Genomic DNA, 21,560 nt, shown 5'->3' on the forward strand with positions numbered 1-21,560 from the left:
TGCAATTTTGGAGCTTATAATTGCTAGAGGTTGTTGTTAGACGTATTAAAAATAGCAAAGCCCATACATAAGTAGGTAGCATTATGTGCATAACTTTTGAACATCTCTTTTATTTTTTAAATGCCACCTACCTCTATATGCTTAGCGTCCAGCATGGAACTGGTTCTATGTTTTTGACCACGTAACAACTGAATTGTTAGTGTATCGAACTATTCTTCATTAGGCCAAAATATCGAATGGGTGTCAAAACAAGATAAAGGCATTGGACATTCCTATACAATCCATTGGGTTTTAACATTAATTGCTTATATCGACTCGACAGCTTACAACGTCCAGAACTGTTCTTGCTGCAGCTCTAGCGGTAATAGTGGACGATTCTATGTGTGTAGTTTTGCCGCTAGATGTCGTATTGTAACTAAGTATTGACTATGACTTATTTAACACGCACTGTATTTTTCATAGCTTTGTATAATTACGTTTTTCGAAAAAAGGAATTCAGTTAGCAAATACGTTGCTTATAATTTTATTAGAATTAAAAAAAATATAAATATTTTAATAATGTAAAACATACCGGTACCCTGCAAAAAGCTCTATTTTACTAGAAATAACAGCAAAAATTCCACCTAAAGTTAAAGTTCTTATTACTGTTCAAGTTCCCGTAGGGTTTGAGTTTAGCTCATAGATTCTTTAGATATTGTTCTGACTTGTTCAATTTTAAACGTTATTACGACTATTATATATTAGTCCTATTTTGGTTTGACTCCATATGCACATTTTGATATTAGTTTCAAGTCAATTTTTTACACAGACGTTGACATTCTATCCGCAGAGTTTATTGCGAACAAGCGTTAACGAAATTAGTCTAGCATCAGCAACAAAAAGTCGATCGGATTGAACAAAATAGTAGTGCGCGTTTCGGAAAACGAAATTTGCACTTGCATGCATAAAATACATATTTTCTAGTTCACTTTTTATCTGTATATATTTACAAGTTGAAAATATGCATAAAATTGCTCGTAAATTCGGCTTTAAAGTTAAAATGAATTGTAATAATCTTGGTTAAATATTACTCAGAATACAGAAAAATCCTTTTTATATTTAGTAAAATCCTTTTTATATTTAGCTTTAAGTAGTAAATACGGTTTGATCGTTTTAATAGACATAAAAATGTAACCATTTTAAACAAACATATACAATATGAATGAATATTTCCAAGTACATTGAATTATCTGAAATGATCAGCCCAAAAACGTAATGCAAAACAGGTTATGAGATAATGCGATAAAGACGGATTTAAATTATCAAATTTAAATCAACCTTTGCGATAAAAGATAATACACTGAATGACGCAGTTTGGCAATTAAGATAAGGATAAATAAACGAAGAACGAACACATAAGAGGAACAAGGCGTAAGAGCAACACATGAAACAACGTACAAAGCAAAGCAATAGCAAACGCATCCTTTTTATGGTGTTTTTTAGATCCCCCCCGTAATATATAGCTTGTAGTATTAATAAAAAGCAAGAGGTTTGTGAATAATGTCTGCGCGGTCTGGACATTAAACAAGTAAACTATGAATTATTAACACTGGAAAACTTCGTTTAATCAGGAAACTGTAAGAATTTGAACAATATTTGCCCGAAGGCGTACGCGGATTTTTTTATTGAGGTTATCATTTTTGTAAGTCTTCCTGAAAGTTCTTGTAAGTTTGTAGAACCCGGGGTATGTAGACTAGTTCTGAGGGGCCCACGAAGGCCTATACAATAATCTTTGTGTGATTTAAAATGTAATGACTTATTTAAAAAAAAGTAGATTAATTAAAAGTACGCTTTAGTCTCTCCTCGAATGATTTTAGTCTCGCTTTTAGTTTTTATTTGCGCACGAGTTAGACCAAAAACAGAAAGTTAAATCTCTGAAAAACTTTCATGCCGACTCTGGTCCACGCGAACCATAACATTTTTTTAGGGGCTTCGATAAAAAAGTTTAAGAACCCCTGGCCTAGCAGCACGAAGGTATATTCTTGATTAAGCTCTTTGTGCCCAAAATTCCAGGACGGCTCAACAGCATTTGCGTTATGTTTCTTAAGCGTAATTGAAAAAGCTTGAATCGACGCAAAGTTGTGAGTGTAGGTGCCACATTTCAAGCCAGAATTGACAAGAGGTTTTCGGTCAGAAAATAACCCTTTCCTGGAAAATGATTGTCATGTGCAAAAAATTGTGGCACAGTTGTAATGGTATATTTTCAAGCCCATGAAAGCAATGCCTATTCAATACTGTACATCGTGTTCAAAAATTGGTTTTCAGTTGTTTGACTTTAAAAGGCAGTCGGTCAATATTCATTTCAATTTGGGTCAACATTTCTAACTTTTTTCACTACATGAGATTCTTCTAGGGAAGCATATTGGTGTAAAACCCTTGGCCCCGAACGTCTTGCCCCTCCAGCCATTATCTTAAGATTTTCGTTATCTTAAGATTTATTTGTAGTGTTCTCTCTAGATTAGGTTTGTAAGCGTCTTCTAGGCAAGCGTAGTGGTGTAAAACAGTGAAATAACAAAGCACGGGTACGACATTTTGCCTGTTTGCTTTGAAAACTCAAGTCAAACCATGAGTCCGACTTACAACCCTGAAGCTAAATCCTGTAATCATCAATCATTCTGCAAAGCACCTGTCGCAACTTGTTCAAATAAAGCGTTCTTAGCCTCCGCTTCGTCAGTAGTTGGCTTATGAAGTCCAGGGATATTCTCATACATCTTGTCCCTTAACCTCTCCCCATATACAGTCTCAGACCACGCTAAGTGCTTGCAATAAAGCGAAGGCTTGGGCTTAAGCTTGGCTCCTAACATCCAAGGCTTCTTCTTGAAAGGTTGGTAGGAATCAATACAAAGATCCTCCGCTTCTTTTTGCTTTGCTTTGAAGGTGACAAGATCTTCTTCCATCCTTAGATTCCCGTATTCACTAACTTGCTTCCAGAATGTCTTGTTGAAGTGGTCGTACAACTTGTAATCCGCTTTGTTCCAACGCAAGATCTTCTTACCGAGGTCTTCGCTTACCTTTTTGAATAAAAAAATAGGATAAACTTTGTTTGTTCCTAGATTTCACAATCTTATAGAAAGGTTAGTAATGCTGCCCCTGTTCCAAAGTATTAATGTTCGATAATATCGGATCGGAGCCAATACACCTGTTTGTGCAAATAAGTGGGATAAACTATAGCTTGTACTGCACAATAGGGATGTCAGATAATATTAGACAAATACCAATATAGAACGTAATAATGCAACTCGTCCGACATTAAAGTAGAATCGGTACCGATCCTATTCATGTACGAAAATAAAACTTTGTTTGTTTTTCTAGACTTTTAAAGCACAAGTAGGTATAGCATGAGGACCTTTTAAATAAATCGTAAGATAATGGCTGAGGGTTGCAGTTGTACGTAGAATAAATTTCGAAGTCCATACAGAAGTACATGGCATTAAGGTTTCGAAACGTTTACAAAATGATACCAACTTCTGTGTGGGCTTTAAAATTAAACAGCATTTAACTGAAAACCTCCAGCCATTATGCTTCGAAAACAAAGATTATTTTTTGTCAAACAAAAATTTCGCGACCACAGTAAACATAGAAATCAAACCGACCTCTGTTTTTGCTTCTGAAATCCTCATCTTGAACTTGATGTATACGATATCTTCCCACGACCAGCAAAGCAGATGCTTCATCATGATCAAGCTCTCGTCGAAGAAGTCGGTCAAGAGAACCAAGGTGAAGGTGTCATCCAACTCCTTGATCTTGCTGTCGATGTAAGCGTCGTCGTCGTTTGACACGTCGAACCTGTCAATCAAAAAACAACTGTCAATCAAAACGTTCTGATATTAATGATTTTACTGTTAATAACACATTTCAAGTGACAATCAACAATTACAAATGTCAATCAACAATTCAAATGTCAATTAACAATTTTCCTATCAGGCAATGATTTCTCTGTCAAACAACAAAATATGTTGCAGGCATACGGTCAGCGACTTTATTGTCAATATTTTGAAACTGTTTTGTCGCTAACTAATTAATTATCGTTAGATGTTGGAATCGAAAACCCGATATTTTAGGCAAAAGTATAGTAGTCTGATTTGATTTCAAATTACGTCATTGCTATCGTCCAATAAGCCAAATTGACCAAATTACAACTTAAAAACGTAATATATTTCGGATTGTTTAACTAAAATTTGATTTGCTTAGTTATATTTATTGTTAATATACTGTTTTATAAAAAAGATATTTTAAAGTTAAAACGCTCAGTTTAATCGCAGTCAGTGACTAAAATTCCTCAACCAATTTGACATCGGATCGACACCGATACGACCCTAGTATCGGACGAGTACCGATACTACCACTTGGTATTGGAAATCGTCTCTGATCCGACATTATCGGACGAGTACCGATACTACCACTTGGCATCGGGTATCGGCTCCGATCCGATATTATCGGACGAGTACCGATACTACCACTTGGTATTGGGAATCGTCTCTGATCCGACATTATCGGACGAGTACCGATACTACCACTTGGCATCGGGTATCGGCTCCGATCCGATATTATCGGACGAGTACCGATACTACCACTTGGTATTGGAAATCGTCTCTGATCCGACATTATCGGACGAGTACCGATACTACCACTTGGCATCGGGTATCGGCTCCGATCCGATATTATCGGACGAGTACCGATACTACCACTTGGTATTGGGAATCGTCTCTGATCCGACATTATCGGACGAGTACCGATACTACCACTTGGCATCGGGTATCGGCTCCGATCCGATATTATCGGACGAGTACCGATACTACCACTTGGTATTGGAAATCGTCTCTGATCCGACATTATCGGACGAGTACCGATACTACCACTTGGCATCGGGTATCGGCTCCGATCCGATATTATCGGACGAGTACCGATACTACCACTTGGTATTGGGAATCGTCTCTGATCCGACATTATCGGACGAGTACCGATACTACCACTTGGTATCGCGTATCGGGTATCGGTTTCGATCCGATATTATCGGACATCCGCAACCGTGAGACAAAGTTCCAATATAAACGCCCTATTAACAGCACTTTAACCATACAAACCTACCCGATGTCGAAGAACATGTGGTTCTTGGCCCTGAAGTACCAGTCAGTCTTCTTGTTGTAAAACTTTTCTGGGTTGTCGTAGAAGGTCTGAAGTCTCAGCGCTGTCGTGTTGGCGTTGATTTGTTGGAGCCAGTCGTTGAAGGGACTTTGATCCTAGTTTAAAGACCTCGTTATTTGCTGTCACGAAGATGGGTGATAAGCCACTAAGGCACCATTGGGATGCAATTGGCGTCTGATGCTGAATGCGCTTGGACGTCAATCATTGAAATTTAGTGTGACAACGAGCGGTCTATTTGTTTTGCTTAGCACTGTGTTCATAATGTATTCAAAGTAAAGGCCTATAGCGCAAAAGTAAATTAGCATTTCTTCCAAATAATAAAAGTTACTGTGTGACTTGTTTAATCAAGAAATCAATTGTTCTTACGCAATAAACGCTCAATTACAATTTTACTTATTTAAAAAATATATATATGTTGGCAAAATAATCTTATAAAATAAAACAATAGTGTAATTTTTTTTAAAGAAACTTACTTATTATTTATCTAAGTAAAAGTAAAACACACGTACATCAAAAGGTATTTTTCTAAGTTTTATAACTTAATTGTTTTGGGTCTAACTCTCCTTGCGGACCCTCTGAAACTGCTGTACGGACCCCAGTTTGGGAACCGCTGGTTTAGAATAATGTAAAATGCGATGGACAAGAGTGTTCATTTTATTGAAAACCCAGTACTTTGGGGATATTATAATAGTGATAACAATTACCTGGAAAAACCCGAACACAGACTCCACGTTGTCCATGGGTGCTCGTATAATTGTGATGTAACGAGTGTCTTTGGGCATGATCTCTTGCAACTTGTCGATGTTAAATCTGCAAAGTTAAGCAACAACGTATTACCGAATGCTCGAAATTTTTTAAATGTTTAATTGAATATGTTAATAGTTCCAAAGTTTATATTTTAAGGCAGATATTTGGTTTCAAATTACACCATAAATATTTTAGAATAAATGTAATAATAATATTTGTCCCACCCTAACCCAAATAATGTTAGCAATATAAAGCCCCGGACGAAAATTTGGTAGGATTCTAAAGCAGCCTATTACCCATTTAACGAAGGATATAATTAATTAAAGGCGCCCCAGTCTTGTTTTACAAAATCTTGTAAGATTTGTTACGCGAAACTTGTAGCGTGTAACGTAAACGTTCGCACCCCAAGATAATCTATATAATAAAACCAAGTACTGAACTCCCAAAATACGATTGGCTAATGTAAATCATCCGGTCTGCAATTTTTTTACAAACTCACACCCCACTATTTCGCTACAATACCGACCTGAAATGATGTCCTATAATGTTGTAGCTTGGGAGTGGAGGATCAATCAACCTTCTGTCGATGTAAGCGGGGTAACCCCCTAATTCCCAGTGGTCCTTCAGGGGAAGTCCCACAGTAAGGTTGTGGGTGTCTGTGTGCAAAAATTCGGGTTCGAAAAAGAGTCGTACGAAATTCTAAGGATTTGCGTTAAATAAAATTATATCTAAGAGCGACGCACCAACAATTTATTTCCCTAATTAGGAAAAATTTCCACCGTAAGGATGTAGGCATCCGTGTACAAAGAATGTCGATTAGAAAAAAGAAAGTCGTAACGAGATTTAAAGGATCAAGTTTAAATGAAATTATATCTAAATACAAAACCCCAACACTCTATTTTGACTAATTCAGAAAAACTGAACCACAGTAAGGTTGTGGGTGTCTGTGTAAAAATAAAGCTTGTTAGAAAATGTTGTAAATTGCTCTGAGGAAAATGTTTAGATTAAATTCATTCGTGACGTACCAACAATCATTATTTTTACAAATTAATTGAATTTAGCAAATTATCCGCCAAAATTTTCTGGTGTTTTAGAAAGACTGAAGTTGTCTATATTGAAATTTAAGGTGTGAGAGCAATTATATGAAAGAGAAGACAAAATCAAACCAGAAGTTTTTTAGGTTTAGCTCAATTTATTTCAAGTCAAACAATTTAAACAATTAGCGAAGCTAATGAATCACTGAGTGCTATAAAAGCACCTATTGAAACGTTAATTACTTTGGTATGTCAATCATACTCCGCATTATATTGTCGCACCCAACTATCTTATACGCCATTACAAATCGGAAAATCCACAAAAAAGTCGAAACAAATGACAGAGAAACGCCGGTAAATGTATTTAAGGGGAAAAACATAAACAACACTTAGAGCATTATTAGCCTATGAATCATAGGCTACGTTAGTGCTACGTAATAGTCGATCTTCGCCACACCTAACACCATGTATTTTGTCACTTTATCACGCAAGAGTGCCAATCACTTTATATCTGCCAACTGATCCAGCTGCTGATAACAAGCCTTAAGCTCGCTGAAAGGTCAACTCTAGCGGAACAATATGTTTTGGCTGAGCGTGTAAAATCAATAACGTAATGAGTCAATTTATGACGTTGAATATATTTCTGGGTTTGGCTTTATATTAGTCATGACTTGTTTTTGCCAGACGTCCAGAATTAAGTGACGCAATAATTCAATTTTACCGTCAAACATGTCTATAATGCGGGGCTATAAGTTCGGTTGTATATCGATTATGACACTATTTAAGTTCACCAAACAATTTTTCTGGCGCTTTTTATAATAAACAACTTAATAAAAATGCTCTTTTCTGTAGGGTTCTGTAGTGAATTGCTGCATTAAGGTTGTTCGTTTGTAATTGTTGCGTTAATATTTAAACTGTCATAGTTTGAAACATAATGGCTGGAGGTTTTAGTTAGGTGTAGAATAAATATCAAAGCTTATACAGAAGTATAGGTAGCATTTTGTGAACGTTTTGAATATATCTTTATTTAGCATTTTTGTTATCATTAAAAATTTACCAAACGGTTTAGGTCTACGTTTAACAAGACTGGAGGTATGGGCATTAAGATAGCAATTATTCTTAAGCTTACAAAACGCGAACGTGCAGCAGCCTTCAAGAAGCTTTTTAAATACCACCTTAATTAGTTGAAGGTCAAGTAGCAAGTTTAAAACTAGCGACTTAAACATCTTATAATTTCGTGAACGTGACAAAAAGCAACGACATAAAGTCAAGCAGTTATAAAATGTAAAAGAAGAATATTTTATTTTTTACAAATAGCCATGTCAAAGACTTCTTTTTCTAGATTTAAATTTACATTTTTCATTTTTTCTTCGAACAACAGAATCTACCTGAAATTCGAATTGTGAAGAACAAACGATTCTGGTTGCACATCAATAATAAAGATTAACCCAAGTACATAACTTAGTAAACCGACTATTAGTTTGTTTGGATGTTATATGATAAATATATTTCGCTACTAAAAGCACCTTCATTATTTTTAATACAACCTCAATTTGGAGTAACAATAGGTACGCGTTCAGTTATTTCCCACCACTGTACGCTACGGTTAAAAAATTTCTGATTTAATAATAGTTGAAATTCCTAATAGGATAACGGTTAAGCCTGTGTTGTAGCCAAGGTCTACATCCAGTTAATCACCTGCAAATCGCAGCATAATGTTAGACATTGTTGAACTTCCAGTTTTGTGAGTTTTCAGGAAAACCACGTTCGTTGCCGTTTCAACGCACTGCTGCGCCACCTTGTGAAAACCGCTACCACTGCCCTGGAATACACAAAGTCAAATTTTCATACTCGTCGTAGTATAAATATAAAGCTACATTCTTTTAACTACAATCGTAGCAAATACCATCCTATAAGTTTAATCGTCACAGTACAATCGTAACACTATAATTTTCACAGCACCTTTGTAAATGTACAATCATAACAGTACAATCGTTACAAGACATTCGCAACACAACCATCGATACAGTATGACTGTATTATAGTTACACTAAATCGTTAAAAGTATTTTTGTATAAGAACAATTGTCAGTGGCCACACTAACTAGTCAAAACTAATGAATTTGAAAAATAAAATCACCCGATGTATGTCCCAGTTTTGTAAACAAACATTTTTAAAATATGTCTCCATTTGGGTTATTAGCAAAAATGATAAAATCACAAGCTATCCAACTAATAACAAATCAATAGCACGGTAGATTCACTGCCTTAACTAATACAACAATTACGCCAATATGGTCGTTGTAATGTAAATTTGCCCAGGTACCATACAACTTGTCTTTAAATAGTCGATAATATAGTATTAGCATAGCGTTTTGGGTTTGGTTGGTATTAGGTAATCTGTAAGTTTAGTAGTTGGTCAAAATTCAACATTTTGTTATTATTACGGAAAATACATATTGCATTTTCAGAATTAGTAAATTAGTGTTATCCAATTTTTATTCTTTAAAATATAGGTGGCGACAAAGGGAGGCATTCTAAGATTAACAACGCAACTGTGAAGACTCATCCCTGCTAAACCAGTTGAAACGCTTTCTCGGAAAATAAATAGTAAGTCATACGCACTTTAGCTGTACATAAGAAGTGTTTAACCTATAAGAACACCGTTTAAGGCAAGTGACCTTTTGGGCAGGGATTAGCCAGATGCGATTAAAACGAGATTTTCTTTAGTCGTGTTCAGCTTTTTATTGAGAAATACTTTTTCATCTTGAGCATTTATAAGTTAAATGTTTAAATAAAGGAAAATAATTAAAATGCTCTAAAAGGTTCCTTTAGTTTTCCTCATTAAGGTTAATATTTAAAAATGTATATTTTATTTTATCCAGTTGGTTTTATAGGACTATAGACGCTTCTAATCTGTCTGATGGTTCTGAACATAGGATTCGCAAGCACACTTTTGCAATAGGATATTTCAAACACGGTTTAGCGTTCTTCTGCATATAATTGGGGATTTCCTTGAAAACAATTATCCCATTGATTTACTCTGTCGACCAACATTAATGGTTGGGAAAATACAAAGCTGGTCTTGCTCTTCTGGTCTTTATATTTTTATCCAATGTTTCGGCTGCCTATGCAGGATGCCTTCATCAGGAAATACAACAACATCACGCAAAAAATATTGTTTCATTTCCTGATGAAGGCATTCTGCTTATGTAGCCAACACGTTAAATAAGTGTCACGGGGTTTCTTTTTAGTACACTATGCCTGGTGGGCGGTGGCAATAGAATATTTAAAGCCGATTTAAGAAGCAAAAAATTCCAACACCTGCAAAAATACACCTTATACTTAAATTCGTAAGTAAGTTGAAATCTTGCCAACTCACCGAATTTCCACTTCGCTTTAAACTTAGTCTTTGAGAATCGCGTCCACTGAAACTGCTTTGGATACCGCGGCGTGACGTCATAGTTACAGCTGGAATACAAAACACAGGTTGGAATAAATTGTTTTGTTATCCTATTCAAAACATTCTGTGAAATGGAAACTGAAGACCGTAGACGATGGAATAAAGCTGTGCTCTAACTTTGCGTTTTTAACGTTGCAAAACGTCCCAAAATATGTTAGAATAGCGATAATAAAAGCTTGAGAACCGCTCCGAACAAAAATTTTCAAGCTTTTATTAAAAAATTTTTAGAACTTTTATTGTCGGCATTATGTGTTCTGTTGGAGGGCAAGATTCTGTTGTGGATACACATACTAAGCTTAATAGCGATAATAATGCTAGAAATAATATCATGAAAACTGTTATAAACATTTGGTGAATATTTTGCAGAGGTTTTGCCTTTGATATTCAAGTTTTGAGCAAATATATTTGGTACCAACTTACATGAGTCAGGGTGGTTGAATGACCAGAGAATAAACGCACACAGGACGACCATAGTGAGCTTGAAGAAGGGGGGAAGTCTTCTGTGACGTAACATACTGGCGGTGGGAAGATCGGCCTGTGAACAAAACGGAACCATATTACTTTATACAGTAAATTTCAGAGGCTTATCGAATTTAAAATAATTTTTCAATATTTATTCTTCGCCACAAAGGCTGATATACATAGTAGCAAAAAACAACAAAAACATAAAAAAGAGTCATTTGACCTTTTGTACATGAATTAAGGTTATCATAAAAATATTACAATTAATAGTAAAACAAGACTGGAGGCAAACGATACATACAGAGCAACGCCTTCGAGGATTTAAACAAGATAGAAAAGCAAACTTGTCCATATCAAAGCAGATGTTTAGTAACCTGAGAGGTCGAAAATTACTACCGTTTAACACTTAATTCACAAAGGTCTGTGTATTATTGTCCGTTTATTGTGGCTTTTAGTTTACTTAAACAAGTCAGTGGTAAAAGCGAGTGAAACGGTGTTTCAATACAAATATTTTTCTTTATTCGTGGCCATGCTTCACCACTGCATTTTCCTATATAAGTAGCATGTTTGTGCGCGGCGTTCAACGATAAACCCGGTTTCTTTAGGTTGTTTATTTTTGACGTAATTTTGTGGCGCCATGTACAAAAAATTTCATGCGTTTTAGTATTTTTTTTTATTTACCCCTGCAACAAGTCTGTTTTAAGTAATTGACTTCACAATGTTGTTATTAAGGTGTGTTTTAATGATATTGTTTGTTTTTTGCGCACTGCGTTGAAAACTAATCTTATATCCTACTACAATACCAAATGTTAAAAAAATTACAAAATATAACCGGTACAAAAGACTATTGTCGTTAAGGGGGACAATTCCATAATAATGATGCCATTTGGGCAAAATTGTAATTTTTCTACTTAGTTTTACGTATTCACAATACCAGAATAAGTGCTTTATAACCAAAAATCATTGTTTAAATTATCTCAGGAGAGATTTTTTGACTTTTCTATTGAATGTTGAGTACTATAGCATCAGTATAGCTAGAGAATCGGAATGTATTTGTTGTTGCAGCAGCGCGTAGACGTACACGTGTAAAGCATGACTTAGTGCATTGCAATTAGCGGTAATTCACCGCAGTAAACAACCTGATTGGCCCTTTGAGTTCCCCTCCCAAACAAATAGACGTAACCGGCAATTAGCGGGTTATTGCGGGTCGGGATTGCGGCAACGTTACTGGGGCAGGTCAAGGCTGAAGGCTGTAAATTCAAGGCCGGACATCTGCTTGTGAAACGGGTTGTGAGTTCTGCGTTCCACCCATTTCATAAGTTTAACGTCCTATACCAGTGGTTCTCATCCTTTTATGCCTCGTGGTCCCCTTCGAAAGGCTTTTAACCCTCATCGCCCCCCTCGATTATAAAAAAAATTAAGTAGAAATTGTGGCGGCATCATTCTTTCTTCGGGAATGGTTTTTATCACGATGATTTTTAAGTTTTGAGGGTAGTAATGGCGCATTTGACATCACCACCGAGCAGGACAGACACTGCGCACTATTATTGCCGTCTCATCTAACTTTTGTGAAGCCAAAAGAGAAGTAACTCTCGCACCATTTGTGAATTTTCGACATTTGATAACACAAAACCTTGTGCTTTGTGTAAAAACGTATTTTTTTATAGTAAACCTCTGAAACGATGTGCAATTCAACTAGTCTTCGTTCTGTTTGGCTTGCTTAAACCACTTTTGAGTACTTCTAACGAATATCAGGTAGTAACATGTGAGAAAAAACATTAGAATAGGTCAAAGAAGGTTTAACTCTACAAGTTTGAGTCTAACTAAAAAAATTAAAAATATAGTGACACGGGTTTTGCAATACCACGACATTGCTACAGACTTATGCTCGTGGCCCCCCAATGACAGCTCCGTGGCCCCCCAGGGGGGGCGAGGGCCACGGTTGAGAAACTCCGTTCTATACGAATGGCAAAAAGCTAACAAAATACACCGAAACAGTATAAGTAAAAACCTACTTTCGTCGCCAACTGAACTAGTTTAATTTGATACAATTTAACACTAAATTGGCTGCTCACAAACAAAATGAAAATCATTTAACAGTTTGAATATGAAATTCAAACGACGGGGACATTAATTTGTGAAACGGATTATGAGTTTTGTGTTCAACCCATTTGCACGCGTAACGTTTTATGCATAATGGCAAAAATTGTGATACGGCAAAAAGATATCATAATTTTCCCAAAACAGTCCCAAAGTTTATTAGCGTGTTATTCCTGAAAATTGTTTTGTTACTCGCTATAAATGTTGTCACAACGAAAGGTTTCTTTAATCTTGAGCGTGATACCCGATTGTCGGTAAATCAATAATGAAAAACAAAAACAAACAGTTGAAATGAACTTGCCAGGTCAAAACGTATACGGGCAAAATGCAAATTATTTAACAGTTTGAAATGAATAGCACAGTCGAATAGGTCGAGTAAAGAATAGCACATTGGCTAGCATTAAATGGATCCCAGTCATTATAACTAAAGATGATACAAGTTTGGATGAAAGATGATAACTTTATCGGATAACCCTGGTGGTTATCATTGACATCGACTAGTAAGTTAGAAGTCGTTTTTTCACTTAAAATTGGTATCGTAAGACATCAGGCAATACAAAATCCAAGTAATTTTACTGGTAATATGATAGTACATTTCTAAGAGGAGCGACATACAGTTTTCTTTACCCTGAGGTTGGGATAAGCTTGAAATACGTGATGGGCGGAATCACAAATGTTTACCTAACTTTCAAACAAACCGCCCGGGGCATTCAGGACTCTCTATTTATCGCGTGTTCCTCGCAAGCCACAGAACTCAAGGTTGAGATATCACAACCGGTCATTAGGGCTGCTCAAAACTGAGATTTCAAGCCACAAGTGAACGAGATTCAGTCCAAGGTGAAAGCCACTTTTATTTCAAGCGATTTTGCCTTGATATCTTATCAAACGCTTGGATCATATCAAAGTTGCAAACCGCTGATGTAACCACGGACTGAAAGCCTTGACAGCTCAACCTTTACGAACGATTTTCCGCTCAACTGTGAAAGAGCTACTTCTAGTTGCAAATGCACGTTACGTTATTTATGTTGACCCATTCAATGCGATTCGACCGTTGGCCATGCAATGATTGTTACTAGTGGTCAATTTCAGATGAACGATCATTTACGGATAATCCCATAACCTTGGGTTGGCTGAACTAAATTACAGCAGCGGGTAAAAAGTCGCAGAGATGAATTCTTTTTACCTTAATTATTGGGGATTCTTTCATTACTTTATGTAAATAGAACAGTGTTACAGTGAACCATGCGCTTTCTGAAGTGGCTCATTAAAGTTAACATTCAGAAAAAAATCTGAAAACACAATTTTGCCAAAAAATGAAAATATTTGTGTTATCTCTTGTGCATTTTTTGTAGAAAATACTCTTTGGCACGCAAGAAAGTTGCTAAAAATATGCACAAAGTTTATCAAGGCAATAACATCGACGTTTTTTTATCGTCTGGTAAGTTAAAGTATCATCTGTCAAAGTTTTTCGAAAAATTAGAAAATCCTAATTTTTATTGTTGTTAATGTTTGTAAAAATTTCATTTGACACATGAAAAAAAAACAGGCGGAAAGTGGCAAAAGCTTGGACGATTTATATCGGCGCGTAATTTTCGGTATCGCCTGATAAACGAACTTACTCTAGTAACCCGATAACTTGGTTTAGCTGTAACTTTTGAAGCTGCGAACTTCACTTTACAGCCACTGAACACTGCAAGTTTGATGATAGGGGCGGGACGAAACACTGTGCGCATTCTCAAAGAACATGAACATTTTATTAACTACAACAGGGTTTTGTTCGTTTTTGAAGCCTCAACCATTAGCTAACTATACAAATGATGGATCGCCCTTTTGGATAAATACAAGTATCTTAATAAGGGATCTGTAAAATGTTTAAGGATAGATTTTTTTCTAAAAGGGTCCAATGTCAAGACAACACAAGTAGATTCCACAACAACTAATCCGCTTTCAACACCTGTTTTTTAAAGAAAACGTACGCTATGCTTAAAAAGAATTATTTCTACGAATAATTGAACCTCTTTAACATTCCATATTTAATTTAGCTTCGGAATTTAAAGAATATATAGAATAACCTCATCATTGCTCAAATACTTAACCGTTTTACTTGCGCTTATGTCCTACTTCGTGTGTTTTAATGTGTTTCATTTCTACTACGGTCCCATAAAGTACGGTTGTGCGAAAGCTTGTCAAGATGTTAATAAATTTGTCGTTAAACACTGCAAGCTGATTATAAGAATTAAAATTAATTATGTAGTAAAAATATCAAAGCCCATACAGAAGTAGGACGAAAATAAATAAAGATTTTTTAAAACGTTCAAGATGCCACCTACATCAGTATTCGCTTTGGTACGACTACTACGTCTAACTATACAACCTCCATCCGTTATTCTGTAAAATTGACTGCAATCGTAATACACTTAACTCCCACGCATAGATATAACAATACACCTCTCTTAAACCTCAACCCAACCCGGCTTTGGATGAACTAACGAGCGTAGAGACTCGCGAACCTAAACTAACGACGCACTTGGAACACGTTCGTCGACAAAAATGCGGCTCGACTGGTTCAAGGCTGGCTCGGAATCAGATTGTGTTTGACCAAAGGCCCTCGTTTGTCTCTTGTTGTATAAACACTGGTCTGGGTGTCGTCTGCCTTGGGTTTGGCGTCTATTTCTATTTACTTTAATTCGTCTGATGCTTGATTAATTAAACTACTGGTTCTCAACCAACAGGTTCCATTAGTTTTAGCAGAGATGTGACACTTTACATTTTGTTCCGATACCGATCATTTTGGATAAAAAGTATTGCGATCTGATCCGATAGGCCTACGAAATGACGTCATATCTATGCAAAAACCTACCAAATGACGTCATAACTATGCAAAAAACAAAAATGGGTGGAATTTAAACATTTTAGTTGGTAGTAAATTCGGCCCATAATGTGAGTTAGTTATCCCGGGTTTTTATCTTCTGGTTTTGATAAGTTCGCTTTTTAAAGCGGAAATTTTACTAACAAATCATGGCTGAAATACCCGTGTTAGTTTTTTAGAGATGTGACACTTTACGTTTTGTTCCGATACCGAGTTTTTTGGATAAAAAGTATTGCTATCTGACCCTCAAGGCCTACCAAATGACGTCATAATTATGCCAAAGCAAGAAAAATGGGTGAAATTCAAACGTTTTAGTTTGTATAGTAAATTCGGCCCATAATGTGATTAGCTATCCCGGGTTTTTAACTTTCTGGTTTTAATAAGTTCGCTTTTTAAAGTGGTTTTATTAACAAATCATGAAATAACCATTGTTTTGCTTTTCGCAATTTTTCATATACATAACATTCGATATAGCCTAAGCATCACAAAGCTCCTTAACGTTTAATTTGAGGGATTTTTCCAAATACTCGACTCAGTAACAAAACAAGTGTCGCGTCAGATAATAAGTCATCAATTATGACGTCATTATCTTGAAGGTTTTGTTTAAATGACGATGCCTTTCATAAACAGTTTGCAAGAGTTATTGAATCACAAATCTATTTGGGTTTAAAAAGGAATTTTGTTTTGTTCATTCTTTGGAAAAAAATCATAACTTTAAACATTATGGAAGGTAGTGTTGTAATGACCTACGTTTAACCTGGCTGTGGATAATTTTGAACTTCCAATAAATTGAACATGCACCGGCGAAGTTGACATTTCTGGAGCTAATTACACCGAATATTTCGTAAATATTTAAGTTGTGTACAGCGTTTTCAAAATTAGGTAAAATATGCACATATAATATGAATAATTGGTTTTGAGGTAGGAATTAAAGAGAAGGGTTAACAAAAAATAGTTAAACGCAAGAATAACAAAACGGTTTTAAGCGGGTGTTCCAGATGTACTTACTACTTACTAAAGCCGAATCATTTTTGAATGAATATATACTTCGATGAATTGAGATTAAACAGTCGACAATCCTGTTCCCAGCAAAAGTTTTGCGCATTACGTGTATTTTAATAAACAATCCTCTCAACGTTATAAGTGCGAAGCGTTTTTCGTAAATAAATCGCATTTGCAAAACAGCGGCGAAAAACAAAGTGACGGTGAAAAACACCTTCTAAACAGCCTTGAATGTTTCTATGAAGGCGAAATCGTGCTACAAACGGCCCCTACATATGTGACAACTCGTTTTCGACGACCGATGCTTGTTTATTTCAAGTGCTAGTCGTGCTGACATTTTGTGAGAAACTTATACTTTTTGTTTCAATATTTAAACGGAGTCTGACAGTTGGAATTGATGCATTGACAGTTAAATGTGCGATTTGCAATCAACAAACCATTCTTGACAAGTCGTGTTTAGATATCGCCTCTTGTAGCGTATTTTTTAACACCTTTTAACGCTCCATTGTACCTCTTATGCATGTATTTCAGAGAAAATAGAAAAAATCATGATATATCACGGTAAAAACTATTGCACAGTATCCAAACACTACAAAGCCCTTCATAATACAAACTGTAATGCATTTAGCTTAATATATTAAAATATATAGCTTCTTTTCCTACACTTGTGCATGAAATATGATACTGAAGTGTTAGCACCTGATTGTTTGTGTAAGTTTATTACAACTATACAAGCTCATTTGAAATATTTACTCAAAAACAATTTTTTTGGTAAAAAGAACGTTTAATTGGACAGCTTGAATAATTTAAATAAAAATACCAAAGCCATAATACTCGCTAAGATCGACATTCGCTGTTCAATAACTTTTTTGGCGATAACAGTATAAAATAATGTCAAATATAATAGAGAAATTTCATACTAATTAACTTCATAAAGTTAAACCAAGTTGTGTATACTGGTTAATATACTAGGCACATTGTAAGAAAGATACAATACCTTATGTTCGATTTCGTCTTTTATCACCCAGACGAGAAATATGTTTTGTAATAACGACACTTTGCAATCTGTTTCACATATTACGTTAAACAACTGAAGAAAGTTGATCTTGTTGGAAACTTCCTTTTAAAAACCAGTTGTTTTTTAACTAAATATATTTGAATATAAATCTTAAAAATTAAACTGCAAATAAGAAATACGCTCATCACATACTGTTAATCTTAATGAACACCAATTTTCAATTATGCTATTCGAGCATAATTTTCCGAGTATTTTTAAACGAAGCATTTTAAGCTACTACCTGAAGGATTGTATCTTAGCACAAGCTTTTAAACTAAAGTGCTGCGAAAAAATTTCCTCAAACGCTTTAGAACTATTTAATTAAGCTTCAGAGTTTGTGATATTCAATATTAAATGTTGCATTTCTATCCTGGAAACATCACAATTCATTTATTCATTTCAACATTCACAAACTTAACGACTAAACAGTTGAACGGCTTTGGATTAAACAGCTCTCGCATTACGTTTAATTAGTCCAAGTATTTATTAATTTTCGATGTTTAATCGCAAGATGTGTATTCATACCAAGAAAACAACTAATGCTATTTACATCAACAAGCGCAACGTTTGAAACTAAACTGGCCTGGATCTAGGCTATAAAAAATATTTTTTTAAAGAATTAATTTTAACTTTATCACAGCCCATACAGAAGTGGGTATCATCTTGAACGTTTCGAATAATTCATTTTCAACATCGATGTCAACACCATTTATGTCGAAAATGAATAAAGAGTTATTCGAAACGTTCAACATGATACATAACTTCTGTATGGGCTTTGATATTCTTATTACGCCTTACTACAACCTCTAGCCATTATGCTCCAAAATTTTAACTTTGATCCGCAAGTTGCAAACTGTATCAAAACTTACTGAAAATAATGCAACCTAATCTGTTTGTCAACATTCGCAGCCTCTTAAACTGAACCGCTGTATTCGGCAGCGGTTTAAAACCTATACAGTTCATGTAATTGAGCGACGCAGTTTATAAACTTGGAAATTTCACCTTTAGCTGCCTATTGAAAAGGAATTCGATACAAACCATTGTATGAGTAAAGCAGGCTTTGATACCACCAGCCATTATGCTCCAATGTTTTAAAAATCTACTGCAAGCCCGACACAACTTTCCTTAACTAGTAAACAGAACAAATGAACTTGGCCTGCATATGAGTAAACGCAACATTGTGAATATGTTAACTTCTGCGAGGGAAATGATAAGACCTAATCTCCTTATCCCAACAAGCAAAGCCCTCGAAAGCCAAACTACAGCTAAGCGTTGAATAGAACCCTTCGCAAACGTCCCACAACTTTCTTTACCACAGTTAACAGAGTAAATGAACTTGGCCTGCGCACGGGCAAACGGCAACATTGTGAATATGCGGACCACCGCCTACCATCGCTTCCAGTCGTCCAACAAATGGCCCTGGGGCCTAAACGGGCGCATCTGACGAGCGGAGATACAACAGAGCGTTCCGTGAAAAGAGAAAGAGATAATCTTCCTCTATAGCTCGCTGGCTTGGTTTGTGTGTTGCTTGTTGGCCGCAAAACGTGTTAATTGCGACCGGCTGCGCCTGTTTTGCCCGGAATGCTGAATAAAGCACCACGGGCGGGTTTTCAAACTTTAGATCATTTTTTTCTTGCCTTAAATTTTCCCTTTCTCACTGAATTAAGTTTTATCAGCGTACCATTTATTTTTTATCTCACTTTACATTTTTCCCCTAAATAGTTTTTAGTCTTCCCTATTTTTTTATCTAATTTTGCCTGGAGTTTTTATTTCTAGCCTTCTCATGTTGACAATTTAAGGCCAGATTATTTATTGTAGGCGCCTCATATCGCATTAATATATAAACTCGATATCGTAATCGAAGCTTTAATGCTAGACCGTAATCGATGATTTTAGGTACACTATGCGCGGGTCTCTAATGTAGCTTGGTACAGACATTTTTTGGCTTTGTAATTCATTATCAAGCTCATTACAGATACGTGTATTATGTACCTAAATATATAAATTGGAAAACAATTTTTGAATAGGAGAGGAGCTTATAAAAAAATTCAATTACATAACATAAATTTCAATACATGTTGATGTTAAATTGCCATTCTTTACGGCTGTTTTTTACAATTTTTCGCGGCGACCTATATACCAAGCTTAAGTATGACAGCAAAACATTTGTAATCGAATGAAAAAATAAGACATTACCGTTAGCAAGCTCTAATTTAATTATTATTAGCAATGTCTTGGTACTGCTTCCACATTTTTTTGTTAATTTTGAAAAATCATGCGCAGAACCCAAATAAACCTAGCCATGTGAACCACTGCAGTCGATAAACTGATTTAAAAAAGTACCCTTTACTTTTCAGGCGATATATGCAGTAAAATGATCACAAGATTATCGATCAGCGATCACCTTAAACGCCCGAACCCCTCCTGTACAACAAGCCACGTGGTATGTTTGATGTTTCCACGTAACTCACCCAACCTTAACCACCCGATCTTAAGCTAATATTATTGTGTCGCGTGTGAGGGTGGGTCATGTTTTAGTTGAAAACCATAATTACGAAAACATTTGATCGCTTATAACAGGTTTTTCGTGTTTGTTTGTTTAACTTACCAACGATGATGGTGACCTTGATCTGAAGACTGTTTTCATCCTCCGAAAGAAATCAAAGTTTTACAAAAACATCAGCAGTTCTATATTGTTTAAATTTAAAACATATATAAACTTCTAGCTATCTATAGTTATATGATAAAAGTAAGACATTTTGACCAGCTTTTTAAACTTCTTTCCATCAACATAAAACATTATTTGATTTTAATGAATCAAGATTGCTATTATTGTGAGTTGCAACTTATAAAGTTCGATAAGAATCTAGTAATTTTTTTGGGTGATGTACAAACATTTGACATTACTTATCACTTCTCGTGTTAATTTAACAATAATACTTCAGTAAATTCGCGTACTAAGCAGCTTACTGAAAGTGTAAGAAGATCGTAATAACAAACGATCCGTTTGCCAAAATACCTTCGTACAATTATAATTATACACACTTACAATGCAACTAGCCTTCTCTCTACAAAGCTACCAATTAAAGTGGTTTGACTTCGAGCAAAACCTCAAAGTCTACGATCGAGAATACAACTGTGACATTTCAGTCCAATGAAACTAAAGCTTAAAACTAATTCATTATAGAGCATAACTCTACCCGGCTTGCAATAGACTTATCGCACATATTGAAGTAATCTACTAAATCTTGAACTTCAGGTTTTGGTTATCGCAATATATCTTCCACGCTGTCTTAATAATTACAGCAGAATAGCCTCTAGCATAGAAGTTCTTAAACCTTTTTACATTGCCGATTTCTTTTGCCTTAATTGTTGGATGTACCAAAGTCAGTATACTAAAAATGTAAACCTACAGTATTTAGTTTCGCATACGATGTTTTGCGATTTTTTTGGGCATACATACATTTGAAAACTGAATAAACTTAACGCAAGCTGTCATTTTCACTTTCAATTTTGTCAAACCTGAAAAATAATAATTGTTAAATCAAATACGGACGTGTGTTAAGTTTAAGTGAAATTACTTAACCAAGAAAAGAGAAACGTTTAAGATCATAGCAAGTTTTAAAAGTTCAAAATTTGAGAA

The 21,560-nt window shown here is 35.5% G+C and overlaps 1 protein-coding gene across 2 annotated transcripts; it reads right to left on the reverse strand.

Annotated features, from left to right (window-relative positions):
• Positions 1-801: 801 nt before the first annotated feature.
• LOC146134655 (galactose-3-O-sulfotransferase 2-like) lies at positions 802-20,636 on the reverse strand. 2 transcript variants are annotated; one of them, XM_083396893.1, is made up of 8 exons: positions 20,526-20,636; positions 10,774-10,962; positions 8,664-8,787; positions 6,458-6,587; positions 5,889-5,994; positions 5,128-5,279; positions 3,633-3,825; positions 802-3,050 (listed from the first exon to the last, which is right to left on the reverse strand). In XM_083396893.1, the coding sequence occupies exons 1-8, from the start codon at positions 20,562-20,564 to the stop codon at positions 2,646-2,648; spliced, it is 1,338 nt and encodes a 445-aa protein (XP_083253019.1). In that variant the 5' UTR covers positions 20,565-20,636; the 3' UTR covers positions 802-2,645. The 2 variants fall into 2 exon arrangements, with proteins under 2 accessions (XP_083253019.1, XP_083253020.1); XM_083396894.1 differs by lacking the exons at positions 10,774-10,962; positions 20,526-20,636 and adding an exon at positions 10,347-10,432.
• Between the last annotated feature and the right edge of the window lie 924 nt (positions 20,637-21,560).

The sequence above is a fragment of the Ascidiella aspersa genome, chromosome 9, assembly GCF_963924565.1.
Source record: "Ascidiella aspersa chromosome 9, kaAscAspe10.2, whole genome shotgun sequence".
Lineage (NCBI taxonomy): Eukaryota > Metazoa > Chordata > Ascidiacea > Phlebobranchia > Ascidiidae > Ascidiella > Ascidiella aspersa.

Coding starts and splice junctions, on each gene's coding strand:
- LOC146134655 (XM_083396893.1), bottom strand. CDS start 20,564: ATGAAAACAGTCTTCAGATCAAGGTCACCATCATCGTTG. Junction 5,280..5,888: donor CTGTGTTCGGGTTTTTCCAG/GTAATTGTTATC, acceptor TCTTTAAACTAG/GATCAAAGTCCCTTCAACGA. Junction 3,051..3,632: donor TTTCAGAAGCAAAAACAGAG/GTCGGTTTGATT, acceptor TTATTCAAAAAG/GTAAGCGAAGACCTCGGTAA.